At 37.1% G+C, this 14424-nt stretch overlaps 1 protein-coding gene across 5 annotated transcripts in view; it reads right to left on the bottom strand.

Annotated features, from left to right (window-relative positions):
* The window catches only part of MSR1 (macrophage scavenger receptor 1), a 109968-nt gene that overhangs the window by 61483 nt on the left and 34061 nt on the right, over nt 1-14424 (bottom strand). For 4 of the 5 annotated variants that reach the window (XM_032328929.1, XM_032328927.1, XM_032328931.1 and 1 more), the window contains exons 2-4: nt 9548-9654; nt 6944-7057; nt 387-799 (exon numbers count right to left, since the gene is read on the bottom strand). In XM_032328929.1, coding sequence (XP_032184820.1) covers nt 387-799; nt 6944-7057; nt 9548-9650 — 630 coding nt within the window. In that variant the 5' untranslated portion in view covers nt 9651-9654. Of the gene's footprint in view, nt 1-386; nt 800-6943; nt 7058-9547; nt 9655-14424 lie in introns of those variants that run through there. The other variant, XM_032328930.1, reaches the window with a different exon arrangement.

The following is a 14424-nucleotide window of genomic DNA, read 5'->3' as shown; positions in this document are numbered from 1 at the left end:
AATGACAAACTACTTACGAATGTAGAGTATGTGCTGTTCATGTAAATGAGGTTTCCATTTCTTTAATGATGAAGAAATTTAGGTCTAAGATAATCTAAAAATTATAATTGGCTTAGACAGTCTCAAGTATAACGAGATTTATAGAATTAAAATAGCTTAAGAGAGTCTATATCCAATGTAAAAATAGCCCTCATTTTGTTGGGAACCTGGAGAAGACAGTACGTAAATTTACGTACAACCTTCTGGTAAGATTGCCAGAGAAATCAGGGTAAGTCAGATGATGTTGAAATGGGGTTTGCAATTTTTCTTTGCTTGAAATATCTAAGGAGATAGGATCTAGATGGATTCAATCCCAGCATGTGACGTTCTAATACAAAAGCTCTTACCTCTTGCTGTTTAAGTGTACTGTCTTTGACTTTGCCATTCAGTGTTTCAATATTGAGCTGCAAATCAAGCAGTGTGGTATTCAGGCTTATTAATGACTTGGAGATTTCATCTATCACGTTCCCGTGTCTCTGAACCGAGGAAACCAAGGTACTCAGCTGGAGAAGAACTTCATTAAATCTCTGATCAGTCACCAGACTAAAATTTTGGAAACGCTCTGAATCTATGAGATTGGCTTCTGTATCTGAAATATATTGGATTCTGTTCTCCATGTTGTTAATTTGTTCCGTAACAGCTTCTCGAAATCTCATCTCATCTTCACTGTTATTTCCTTTTCCTCTGAGACTTTGAGATATTTCGTTTGCATTCATTGAGCCAACTGTGCAATTCTGCATTTCCCTCTTCAGGAGCTGTGCTGTATATTTAAGTAAAAATAAACAGAGTCATGGCCTGTATCCTCTAATGCATATACCACTCCATTCTGTATCATTCCATTCCATTCTAACATTTTGAATGCTACCCTAAACTGGGTATTTACTTTAAATATACAATGCGTGAACCACACTACACATATTGTTGAAGGGGAGACAGCCAGCCTCCTTGTCCTACTTTACATCAGAATTTATTCCAGGATCAAGTCATTCTTTCTGAATTGCTGCTTATATGCATCTTCTGGGCCACTGCATTTGGCTTTGACAGTGAGATTATGAAGTGCATTGTATCCTCCTACTCCTCAGGTCTGTTAGGATAAAATGAGATAATGCTTAACACAGTATCTGAAGCAAGCATGTTGAATACGTTAGCTGTTATGAAGATAAATGATGTGACAGAAACAATACGTAGTAAAAATAGAAGTATTAGTGTTATCCACTGTACGAATAAACTGTTGTCTCATCTTCCTCATCCAGTGACTTAAGCTGGCAGAGAATAGTCATTTTTAGTTTATGTGGGACTATTTATTATTGGTGGGACAAGAAATTGAGCAAATAATTTTTTCACTTTAAAAAATATTATTTTTATAGGATTCCTCCTTACCTATTATAAAATACATATTCATAACAGAAAATTTTTAAAAGATAGGTAATAAAGAAAAATAACTTACTCGTAATCTTACCATCGTGAGTTAAATTCTAATATTTCAATGTATGTTTATCAAATCTGTCTCTTTTTTTCACTAGTATATTATTATTACAAAATTAATTTTAATACCTACATTGTATTATCTGTATGGATCTACTAAATTTAACAAAACTCCTACACTTAATTTGCTCTATTTTTACTAATATATCCAATGCTTTGAGAAAAAAATCTTTTAAGTAATTATTTCCTAAACAAACAAACAAAAATCTATTAAGTTGTATTTGGGGGATATACAGAGTGGCCAATATGTAAGTCCAAATGGGCACATGTTCTCTAAATAAGGTAAATATCCTTCAGAAAAGATCTAGAGTGGTATGTCTGGAGTTTCGAATCATGAAAAGCATAAGCTCTGCAGATAAAAATAATACATAATTACAAACAACAAAAAAATGTTCAGTACCATTTTATCACTATCAGGGATAAGATTATTTTTCCTATTTCCTTCTATTTCTATCTATATTATTGTTTTATTTACATATATATTAGCTTTTTAGTCATTTATTTTGAATGCATAAGATTTTTCATTCACCATTACCGAGCAATAAAAAGAGTAACTATATATGCTTTAAAAATATATCTACATAAACAGCTATACCTGATACATCAGTTTTCTTAATAAAAATGATATGGCAATAGTATCAGCCTTATGGATTTTTAAGAATTAAGTGAAATAACACATAAAAGATAATTAGTTCCACCCCAAGCTCAAGATTACCTGTTATGTAAATGAGAGGCTGGTATTTACTCAGGAATAAACTGCCTGATGCTATTTTTTTTTATTACTGTATAATGTATTTTTTGTTTCAGGGGTACGGGTCTATGATTCATCATCTTACACAGCACCCAGCACTCACCACAACACACACCCTCCCCAGTGTCCATCCTCCCGCCACCACATCCCACCCACCCCCTCCTCCAGCAACCCTCAGTTTGTTTCCTAAGATTAAGAGCATCTTATGGTTTTTCTCCATCTCTGGTTTCGTCTTGTTTCATTTTTCCCTCCCTTCCCCTATGATCCTCTGTCTTATTTCTCAAATTCCTCATATCAGTGAGATCATATGATAATTGTCTTTCTCTGATTGACTTATTTTGCTTAGCATAATGCCCTCTAGTTCCATCCATATCATTGTAAATGGCAAGATTTTGGGGGGTTTTTGATGGCTGCATAGTATTCCATTATATATATAAAATAACATCTTTTTTATCCATTCATCTGTTGATGGGCATTTAGGCTCTTTCCATAGTTTGGCTATTGTGGACATTACTGCTATAAACACTGGGGTACACGTGCCCCTTTGGATCATTACGTTTGTATCTTTAGGATAAATACCCAGTAGCACGATTGCTGGGTCATAGGGTGGCTCTATTTTCAACTTTTTGAAGAACCTCCATGCTGTTTTCCAGAGTGACTGCACCAGACCAGCTGCCTAACTCTATTCCTCAATTACTAGCTAGGGTACTCTGGGAAAGTTCGCTTCTTAAATTCCTCAAAGATGGAAAAGTAGTAACTGTCTCCAACAGTGGTTTTGAGGATTCATGAGGTAAGGCATACAAATCCCATAGCACACACCTGGCCCTTAGGAAAATTATGTTCAAACTAAAGTGCTTTATCCATGAAAGATATTTTAGATCAGTTACAGTCTTCACCATCTTTACTTAAAGAAGCTGGTTGATGATGACTGCTATTATAGCTATTATTATATTAGGAACAAGTACAAAATGATATATGCAATTAAATCCCAATTTTAAAAAGCCAAATTATATCATGTTTTCCTAGTGAGATTCTTTAAAATTAATTTATTGGAGTAAAATGTTTGACAACATTTTTATATAATCCAGAGTGTGTAGTGTTTTACACTTCTTAATTTATTATGGAAGTAGACAAAAACAAGTTTTAGTTGGATCTCATCACATTTATTATCTTAAGTGTGGGGAGAAAGTTCTGGACTTACAGCCTCATTCAGGCATTTAATTCTATGATTTATTTATTGAGCACCTACCACGTATAGAGCACTGCTTGAGGAATTCTGGGGATGTAAAACTGGGAATGGATTTTGACTCTAATAGGAACCCAAACTAACAATTTTTACAAAACTATTTCAAAGATGTCCCTTAAAAATGTTCCTTTCATGATGATTATTGCCTTTTCTAAGTAGCAGTTAAAAAATCCAGGTTCTAAAGTGGAACTGCCTGGCTTAGCAACTCTTGTTCTTTCCTTTTTAATCTGTGATCTCAGGCAAATTATTCTGTCAGTGCTTCTATTTACTATATGATAGATACTAACAGTCAGTGTTCAAATAATTAAATGAGCGAATATATGTAAAGTGTTTATACTGTTTACTGGCATATGATAAGCATTTGATAGCTTTTAGCTTTTTTGTTACTAATATTTTAGATTCAAATTCTGTGACTTATGTGTCTGTATGCACAATATTTGAAAATATTGATGGGAAACTAATACTGTTTAATAAAAAAAAAATCTAGGGGGAGGTTGGGCGTTGAAATGACCACTGTAGTTTCTGCACATTATTTTACTAAGCATAGTGATCTAATAATTGCTCAAACCATGTAATTTTTATTTCCTTGGAAATGATTTCTATTTCACATGGATAAAGCAAATCTTTTTCATAGTATGGAAAGGGAAGACTTGAAATGACAAAATATCACATTGACCAAAGGTTTCTATCTGACATGGACTTCAACATAAAGTTGACAAAAAGACTATATTTTTGCTTACAGATTTACAAACACAACATTGCTTGTTTTCCCAAATCCTATATAAAAACTAATCCTAACTTTTCAACAAAACTGTTTAACACTGTATCATAAATCTAGGTAAAGAATGAAAGACTTCAGACCTTCAAATGTTCATTTCTTTCATTAAGATGGCATTTTGTGACTTTTCTATTTCACATTTGAAGGAGACAAACTTTCATGGCTTGCGCAAACCCCCAGGGAGAGAGTGGTATTGGATTTCACAGATCTACATTGACTCCTTCATGTTGCTAATATCTTCTCCTGCCAAAAATTTGTATTATTTTGAGCTAAAGAATCTTCAGTATTTCAGCAACAATTACATATGCATTAATCTTAGATTGTATTTTATTGCCAGAGACGTTCTGCTGTAGTACCATAGGGATCTAGGAGTCTCATTAAGAAATGATGGCATATGAAGAAGCCTTCATCATTAAGAAGGATCTTCCATTGTATAAGACCCTTGAAATTTAAATAGAGTCTTTGTGCACAAAATTTTATTTCATCTATCAATTCATATTTGCCAAAACAGAGTAATTTCTATCTTTTAGAGATACAGTTTGTCTTTATTTATAATTTTTTATATCAAATAGAGATATGTATTGCGTTTATTTTGTTTTGGTTTTGGAAAATATTCTGATCCATAACTTCATTAAAGTTGAAAACGGATTGTCAATTGTTTATTCAAGTGTGGCAGAAACAGTGAGATCTATTCCAAGTTGTGCTGAATTTGAGTGCTAATGTGAACGTATAAGATTTGAACATTTTTAGCTTCTTGTCAGTCTTAGTAGGTGGCTGCTATAGTTTTAGGGAACCAAATTCTTTCTTTCTCTTTCTTTCATTCTTTTTTCTAACCAAACTACTTTAGATCAGTCATTTCAACCCAACAATGAATGTGGAAACTTGGTAGTATTTTCTAATAGCCCCCGAATTTTGAACTTGCTTCAAACCCTAAACTCTTTCCGGACTTCACTGGCCCATTCTGCCCATGACTATTAGATAGATGTTCCAACTCCCTGGCATTCACTCTGTAGGCCACGGTTTCTATAAAAGCGATGGAACGTACCTAGATTCTTACTAGCTTATACCTAATGATCCCAAGCAATGAAGCGTCTTTCAACTGAGCACTTCAAATCAACATAAGCATATACATAAGCAGCATACAGACGATCTCAATTCATTAGGAAGTCAGCTGTGTAACAACAGGTCCTTTTCCACAGATGGTTGTGGTTGGTTTGCTTGGTTGGTCAGTTTCATTTGTTGTGGTTGGTTTTTGTTTTTATTTATTTTTTAACTTATTTTTTAACTTAATTAATTTATTTTTTAATTTTTATTTTTAATGGCCAAAACAGGAATTAATTTTTACCTGTGGAAAGATTTTTTTGGCTAAAATTATGGAAACGGTTTTGGGGTGTGTGTGTGTGTGTGTGTGTGTGTGTGTGTGTGTGTGTTTAATTGGCCAATCCCTTTTTTTTCTAAAAATTCAATTAGATCGGGAGAGAGCAGACCACAGACATTAAGGAATCAAGACTCACGGTGGCAACTGCAGCTCTACCACTGAGCAGTCTTAGTTTCTTTTCGTGGATAATGAGAATACGTATATGCCTGCTTGAGGGTAATTGTAAAGGAATCTTAAGATAATCTGTGGAATATTTATAAGGCCAGTGTCTGGACACAGCAAATACCCAAAAGTGGCAGCTACTGTCAGAGCTGTTGTGGTTTTATTATCATTTCTTAGCAAATTCTGGCTCTGTCTTCGAATATTCCTTTAGGTTGCCTTATCACAGAGGAGGATTGGCCTTGTGTTTAGGGTTAGGCTGACTCGTAGGCACATAAAAATGTATCCTACTCCCTGCCTGGGAGAGCCTACGTACAGACGTTTTGCCTGTCAGAAACAGGAGAGCCACAAGGCACATAAATTCAAACGCCAATCAAATCCATCAAAAAGGCAAAATAATATTTACAGATCTGACTGCAAGCCACCCACCGCTGTGGAAACCCTCAAATTCATCCCTACCTCAGGTTAGACTTGCCAAAGATGTAGTGCCTTTAAAGTGTTCTAGTTTTTTTAGATTGAGGGGATGCCATCAGGCTATTTTTAGAAACGTTAAATACTAGCCTAAGATGTTCTTGAAAAAAAGGCCATTATTGTGCAAGATCTCCTCTCCGTGAGGACTTGCAGGAATCTTTCTTTTTCCTCTCAGTGCCAGGAGCAGAAGAGCTTTTTTTTTTTTTTTTTTTCCAAATAACTGGCTTGTTTTCTTGTTGCCTTCTTGCTTTGTTTTAGGCATTGTGTGTGTAAGTGGTCCTGCTGGTATCTTCACATTGGCGGCTGGAATACTTATAAAATTCATCACCCACCACAAGAAGTACATAGGACTCCAGGAGATAACATATTTTTTGGAACTGACTAATCCATTCCATCGCACCTCTGCACAGCTGTATTTGTATCTCAATCTTCTATTCTCTATTCTATTTTTTTTTAACCTATTAACTCTAAAGAACCTATTTTTTTTTTTAATTTATGAATTTGAGAAACACTTTACGATACGGATGTTTTCCTAGTGAAACTCCCCTGTACAAAAGACCGAATGCTTCTTTTTGTTTCTACAACAACGAATTCACAGGATGAGTTGCTGAGTTTCAAAACTCTAGAATATGGTACCTGCCATTATTCCGACGATGGGCACGAGCACTACCAACACAAGAAGATAAAGGGCAATCAGTGCAGCTTTGAGGGACTTCAGTCTCTCTTGAAGGGTGGGGCCATTTTTAGGATCTGAAAAAACGAAAGCCCAACCTGCTGTTAGAAAACTTATTTTTCTTACTTAATTAACATTTTGGTAATATCCAATTCTATCATTATGACCAAGCCTATTGGAATAAAAGGGGAACAAAAAATTTGCCCCCGTTTATTCAGTAGGAAGCAAAAGGAATAATCACGAGAAAAGCCAATCCAGGGATGATTATGAACATCTGATTTACTTTCCATTACCTAAACATCCACGACAAAGTTATTGTCCTCTACAACTTGTACTTGTCTCATTTGAGGGCATTTGTTAGTTGATAAATTTTAGTAGACAAATTTTAGAATTTAGTATTCGTTAGTTGACAAATTTTAATTTTTCTGATATATTTTAATATTGATACCAATATATTCAAACATAAATTTTATTCTGTTTCATGTGGGAATATATTCTGAGTAAAAACCACATTCCTCAAGTAACTCTATAATGATGATTTTTTTTTCAGAGTCTAAATCAGATAAAAGAGACATCTGTTTTCAATGATAATTATGCAAATCTTCTTTTCTAATTTCATCTCAATAATTCTGTATTTGGATACCTCATATGATTTGAATGCATTAAAAAATGAGAGAAAACTATTCACATTTTGACTAAGCTTCAGAATGGATCAATGAAACCCATCCTCTGGGTATTTCAGAAAATATTAATATTTTCATATTATCCACTTACTTGGAATAGTGATCCACATAATGGGGTACTAATTGTGGAAAAGTTAACTCAATGTGGAGGGAAATCTTCATAGAGGACGAAGACATTTTCTCTGATTAGGTGAATAAAACATCCATTAAAAATTACTTTCCTGGGGTGCCTGGGTGGCTCAGTGGCTTAAGCCGCTGCCTTCATCTCAGGTCATGATCTCAGGGTCCTGGGATCGAGCCCTGCATTGGGCTCTCTGCACAGCAGGGAGCCTGCTTCACCCTCTCTCTCTGCCTGCCTCTCTGCCTACTTGTGATCGCTCTCTCTCTCTGTCAAATTAAAAAAAAAAATTACTTTCCTATGTCCATTGCTTTCATTACAGAATAAAAAAGATTTTGTTTTCAGGTTTTAAGTTCCCACATTAAAAATAAAAGTCTAGATATTATTCACTAATGTTCTATGAGGCATTGAAAGGGAAAGGAGAGAAAATTCAGTAAAAATAAGACCAAAAAAAGAGAGAAAGAACTAAAAAAATAAAAAGAACCACCCACAAAGCAAGCAAGATGGGCTACCCTTTGCCAGGCTGAATGTGCCTGAGACTCATCGGTGATCTCCCTTATCTTTAATTTATACTCAGATCCTCTGCATTCTGCCTTTTAAGTAGCTCTTCAAAGTTCCTGCTGCTTTTCCTCTGTCCCCAGTGCTTCTGGGCTCCCTTCTCAATCTCTCAACATCTCTTCCTTACACAGCTTTTACTAGGGTCTTAATCTCTCTTGTCTCATCATGCCACATCCTCCTACCCATGGATTGTGTAGTGCGTAAAACCTGTCATTCCTTGGGGTTATGGACTGTATTTCAGCTTTGTCTGTGTAGGAACGCGTCCTTTTTGTCCCTCGCGTATGCTGCTTCCTCCGACTGAAATGTCTATGGGTCCTATGGGTCCTCTTTCACCCACCCTACTCTTTCGGTGGAATCTATTCAGCCTTTAAAGCTTGGCAGAATTGAACGCGAAAACTCTGTCTTGTCGCCTTAATAGAACCTTTCTACACATAACCGAATACTGATTCTTTTGAGCTCTTGTGACCGTGCAAACCTCTGTTTCAGCACTGCTGAAAAGACAGCGCTGATGTCTTAACTCCAACTGCCTGTGAATGCGACCTTATTTGGAAACGGGGGTCTCTGCAGGTATAATCAAGTGAGATCATACTGGATTCATGTGGGCCCTTGTCCCACGATGGCGTCCTTACAAGAATAGAGTAGAGCACACAGAAGCACAGGAAGAAGACCCTGTGAAGATGGAAGCAGAGACAGGAGTGATGCAGTTACAAGCCAAGGAAAAATACGAATTGGCAGGAGCAACTAGAGCTGGGGAGAGGCCAGCAAGAGCCTTGAAAGGGAGCACGGGCTTGCTGACACTTGGACTTCAGATTTCTGGCCTTCAGAGGTGTGAGAGAACAAGTGTTGTTGGAAGCTACCCAATTTCTGGTGATGTGTGACAGCAGCTCTAGGAGACTAATTCAAGTACATACCACCCATGATTTTCAAACATTAATTAACGGTATTAGGGGTATAGTTATTTCCAGGACCTCATCTAGTGGCTGAGAGGTCAGAGGACTCGCTCAACACTGTGGACCAATTTAACCTATAACAAAGCTTCCTCCGTCCAACCTAAGCTGATTTTCTATTCTGTCTCAAAAGAGAAGAAGACCTACTCGTCCACTAAGTCTTAACATTCATACACAGGGAAGGTAAGTCCCACGACCGTAATTTTACGTTGTGTCACTGACTGTAAGGACACTCTCCACAGGCACCCCACTCATACTTACACAGAGGGAGCAAGGCTGTCATGGAGTGGGCATCAAACTTCACAGATTCTGAGCGGTTATCAGTGTCATCCTGTTGATCCTCAGAGCTATTCCACTGTTCCATACTTCTGTCAGACACGTGGAAAAACACTTTAGTTACACATGAAGGGTCTAGGGCCCTTGGCATAATGTCTCAAGTGGCAATTTAAAATTAAAATTCAATTTTAGGGATGCCTGGGTGGCTCAGTCAGTTGAGCATCTGCCTTTGGCTCAGATCATGATCCCAGAGGCCTGGGATAGAGTCCCACATGGGGCTCCCTGCTCAGCGGGAACTCTGCTTCTCCCTACGCCCCTCCCCCCGCTCACTGTCTCTCGCTGTCTCTCTCTCTCTCTCTCTCAAAGAAATAAATAACATCTTAAAAAACAAAACAAATTCAATTTTAGCAAGGGAACAAGTACAATTAATTAAATTTACCTATCTGCCATATCTAGCAATATATTATATCTACCCATAAGTTTTAATTTTCACACTGAAAGACCTGCATGAAATCTACTCATGTATCTTTCTATGGACAAATGCACATCTGTGTTTACAGATGCATAGATGTGTGTTTTTTGAGAGTGAGAGATAACATGTCTTCCTTACCTAAAAACAAACAAACAAAAAAACACAACCTTTTCCCAAGTGCCAGAAAACAACTGTTGAGCTGAAATGAAAAAGAATTTCCCTTAGAACAAATAGTTGGGCAAAATTTGGAGCAAATATTTCCTGTGATCTTTCATCAAAGGTTTTGGATAAAACAAATAGTTATGCAAAATTTGAAGCAAATATTTCCTGTGATCTTTTATCAGAGCTTCATGAGTCAGTTTTTCTTTTGCCAAGCCATGTGTTTATCGTGTGAGAAAGATAAAGTCTAGCCACTGGATTAAAATCACTGCAAAACTTCATTTCCCTGTTCTCTTCTTCTTTGTGTTGTTTTCTTTCAGGGCTTCCCTCATACAATGATAGCATCACAGATAAGTCTTTGTAGCTTCGTAAGCACAGTTTTATTCTATGGCATCATCTATGCCTGTATCTCTTTAAGATGCATCAGAATCCTTTGAGAGGCCTGACTGATGGGGCTCACCCCAGAATTTCTGATATTTAAGGTTAGGGGCGTCAAGAATGCAATTCTAACAAGTTTTCTCTCTCTCTCCCTCTATTTTTTGTTTTTAAGATTATTTATTTATTTATTTATATGAGAGAGAGAGCAGAGTGAGCCAGAGCACAAAAATGGGGAGGGGCAGAGGAAGGGGAAAAGCAGACTCCCCACTGGGCATGGAGCTGGGCTTGGGGCTCCATCTCAGGTCCCTGGGATCATGACCTGCGCCAAAGGCAGAGGCTTAACTGACTGAGTCACCCAGGTGCACCCCCCCCCCATTAAATTTTCTTAATGATGCAGACTGCCACCAGTCAAAAGACCACATTTTATTTTTCAATGGAAAAAATTGTATGATTTTTTCTTGGAAACAGTTCAGTTCACTTGATTGATAAATTTAGCATAAAGTCAACATCTTCTGATCATTCCTTATTTTCTCTAATGCTGAGTTAGGGATTTAGTACAGCTGAGGTTTTAACTGAGTGCACAGGCAGCTCTGGGACACCAGACTCACATCCTGTCCAGGAAATGGAGGCCAATCGTTCAAATGCAAACATTCATCCTGCTTTGGAGAGAGGTATTGATGAGTAAGGATGTGACTAAACTCTCAATATATATATATATATATATATATGTTTTTAAATATTACAAAGGTGATTCTTTATTTTGTGGTTTGCAATGACAATCTCTGTATATACATCACTCTGTGGACTGGCTAAATTTCTATAAACCCACTGAGCCACCCAGGCACCCCAGACCAAAGACTACCTTTAAATGATTTGGCTACTGTGGAAAAAGGGGACATAAGGGAAGGGACTTAGATCCTCTTTTCTTAGGCAGAGACAAAGTGAAAGAAATAAACATCTGGGAAAATTGACCATTATAGGAAACCAAATTGCATAATTCAGATGCAGACTCTCCTGCTATTTCCCCCTTTTTAATTTATTCTATTATTTGATTTGGATGATAGCTTTACTTGCCAAGCAAAACAAACAAATAATTTTAAAAACTGAAATGACAAGAAAGCTTAGCTGAATTCATTTTAAAACTATAGTTCAAAGCAATTGGGACTATGTAGCAAAGCTGTTTATCTTTTAACCTCAGTTTATAAAGAATGGGCTCACACCTATGTTGGGGGAGGGGGACAGAGGGGAGAACCTTAAGAGACTCCTAATGATAGAGAACAGACTAAGGGTTGATGGAGGGAGTTGGGTTGGGGATGGGCTAAGTGGGTGATGGGGATTAAGGAGGGCACGGGTGATGAGCACTGGGTGTTGTATGTAAGTGATGGACCCCTGAATTCTACTCCAGAATCTAATATTGCAGTGTATGTTAACTAACTAGAATTTAAATAAAAATGTTTAAAAATGGGCTCATAAAGTATACATTTATATATACCTGCTGTTAACCAGCCGTCTTTTCCTTTTAGGCTTCTTACTGGCCCTTTCTCCTTGGGCATGACCATGGCTTTTGTGTGATAGTGTAACTCCAGTTTCACTTAAGTGCAAAGGAAAGATCTCTTATGTTACTCAGTCTTCTAGATGGGAATATTTTTGTAAAAAAGATGAAACCTTTTGAATCTGATAAATTTCTCTAGACCTTGAGTGACATAAGAGGATGGCCCATGTCTGTTTTCATTTGACATTCAATTAGCAGACCCTAAAGCAACCTATAATATTCTTTATTATAGGTTATAATATAGAATATACTTAATATAATACAGAATATACTTAATACATATTTACTGAATGAAGGGACTAGCTATTTTTTGGTAAGATATTAGTCATATATAAATTTTGTTTTTGTTTTTTAAACAAGATGGATGTTTGGACATCCAGGTGACCAAAATGATGTGTTTTTTCTGATAAAGAACTTCCTGGCAAATGAGTGGTGTCCGTGATTCAGATCTATCCATCCTTCCTTCCTCCTTCCTTCCTTCTCCCCTCCCCCCCCCCCTTCTTTCTATTCTATAGTCTTACTTTTCTGGTAGATTCCTTGAGCTGAACCAAATCTTAGGGCTGGGTGACTATGTCATGCTGTTGAGACACTGCCACTCACTCTAGCTTTTTCCTCGTTAGCCTCCATTTTTACTTTGCCAGGTCCATTCAGCAGCTAGCGATGGCCACCTCCCATCGTAGTTCTCAGAGGAGCATCAGTAGCATTGTGGCTCGGACAACTCTTTTTTGTGAAGGACTATCTTTACTGTGGTTGCCACCCTCTAAGTGTCAATAATGTTTCCTCATCCTTCTGTTACTTATGTTACAGTTCCCTGACAAATAAATAAATAAATAAATAAATAAGACCCCAAAACTTTATCCCCACACGTTTCCAAATACCTATTTCTCCTTGAGAACCACTCTTCAACATAAATCCCGGCTATGGATGGAAGGTTGGGAGCTTTATCTCTCTCTCTCTCTCTGTCATACTTGCCTTGAGCAATCTGATTGTTAGCATGCTTTTCATATTTGTTTTCATGAAAAAAATATGTTCATGAATTTCAGCAACAATACAGGTTCCTCAAGTTGTCTTTGAAGATCTCTCTCAAATCACTGCCTGTGTGTTTATGTATACGTATTTGACAACTGTTAGAGTCTATAGGGATGCTCCTTAGAGAAAACTTACCATTTTATTATTTTAAAGAGGAAAGAAAGTGGCAAATTCAGAATGATAATCTACTGATCTAATCTTGGCCCCAAGAAAGCAGGATGAATGTTATTTTTATCCATATTCTTGTTTAGAAGCTTCACATGTTCTTTCAACTAAATTTGTAATTTTTTTCTTTAAATTCAATTAATTAACGTACTGGTTTCAGAGGCAGAGGTCAGTTCAGAGGTCAGAGGTAGAGAGCCATCAGTCGTTACACGCTCGTTCCATCACTTTCCATCACGTGTCTCCCTAATGTCCATCAGCCACTTACCCCATCCCCTCATCCCTCTTTTCTCCAGCAACCCTCAGTTTGTTTCCTATAAGCCACAGAGTTAAAGGAGTTTTCTTGGGAGAAAGAAAGAATTCTACTTTTTGTTTTTTTTTTAAGTTGGTTCTAGAATGCTAGATGCCTTACCATGAACCAAATAAAAAATAGATGGTATTAGGATATTTCCAATCAATGACTTTAAGATAGAAATACCTATCCCTTCATGCAGACCCTTCCAACAAATTCTTATTATGTGTCATTATATCAAATACAGAGCAAGTCACCAGGAGGCTAAGATCAAGGTGCATAGAATATTCACAACCCCCAATAATCTTATGCATTAATACGGAAGAATAAAATCCTTATAATCATCTGACAGTGGGACACCTGGGTGGCTCAGTCAGTGAAACATCTGCCTGGGATCCTGGGATCAAGTCCTACATCAGGCTCCTTGCTCAGTGGAGAGTCTGCCTCTCCCTCTGCCTGCTGCTCCCCCTGCTTGTGCTCTCTCTCTCTGACAAATACATAAATAAAATCTTTAAAAAAAAAATCACCTGACAGTGATCTCACTACTATTGTATGTATGTATGTATGTATGTATGTGTGTACACACACAAACACACACATACACACACACAGCACAGACATAGTCCAAAAGTGAGTGATTAATTCTTTGAGTGAGCAGGTGGTCAAGGCTGGAACACAGAACAGATAATACCTTTATCAAAGTTTTGAAGAGTGAGCAGGAATTAGGATGAGAAGACTACCCAAGGGATGGAAAACTCTATTAAAGGGCAGGAGGGCATGGACAGCATGGGGACTAGAGTGGATCAGTGTCACAGAAG

This window comes from Mustela erminea, chromosome 21 (genome assembly GCF_009829155.1).
Source record: "Mustela erminea isolate mMusErm1 chromosome 21, mMusErm1.Pri, whole genome shotgun sequence".
Lineage (NCBI taxonomy): Eukaryota > Metazoa > Chordata > Mammalia > Carnivora > Mustelidae > Mustela > Mustela erminea.
The sequence above is the reverse complement of the archived record's forward strand: the minus strand, read 5'-3'. Positions and strand labels throughout refer to the sequence as shown.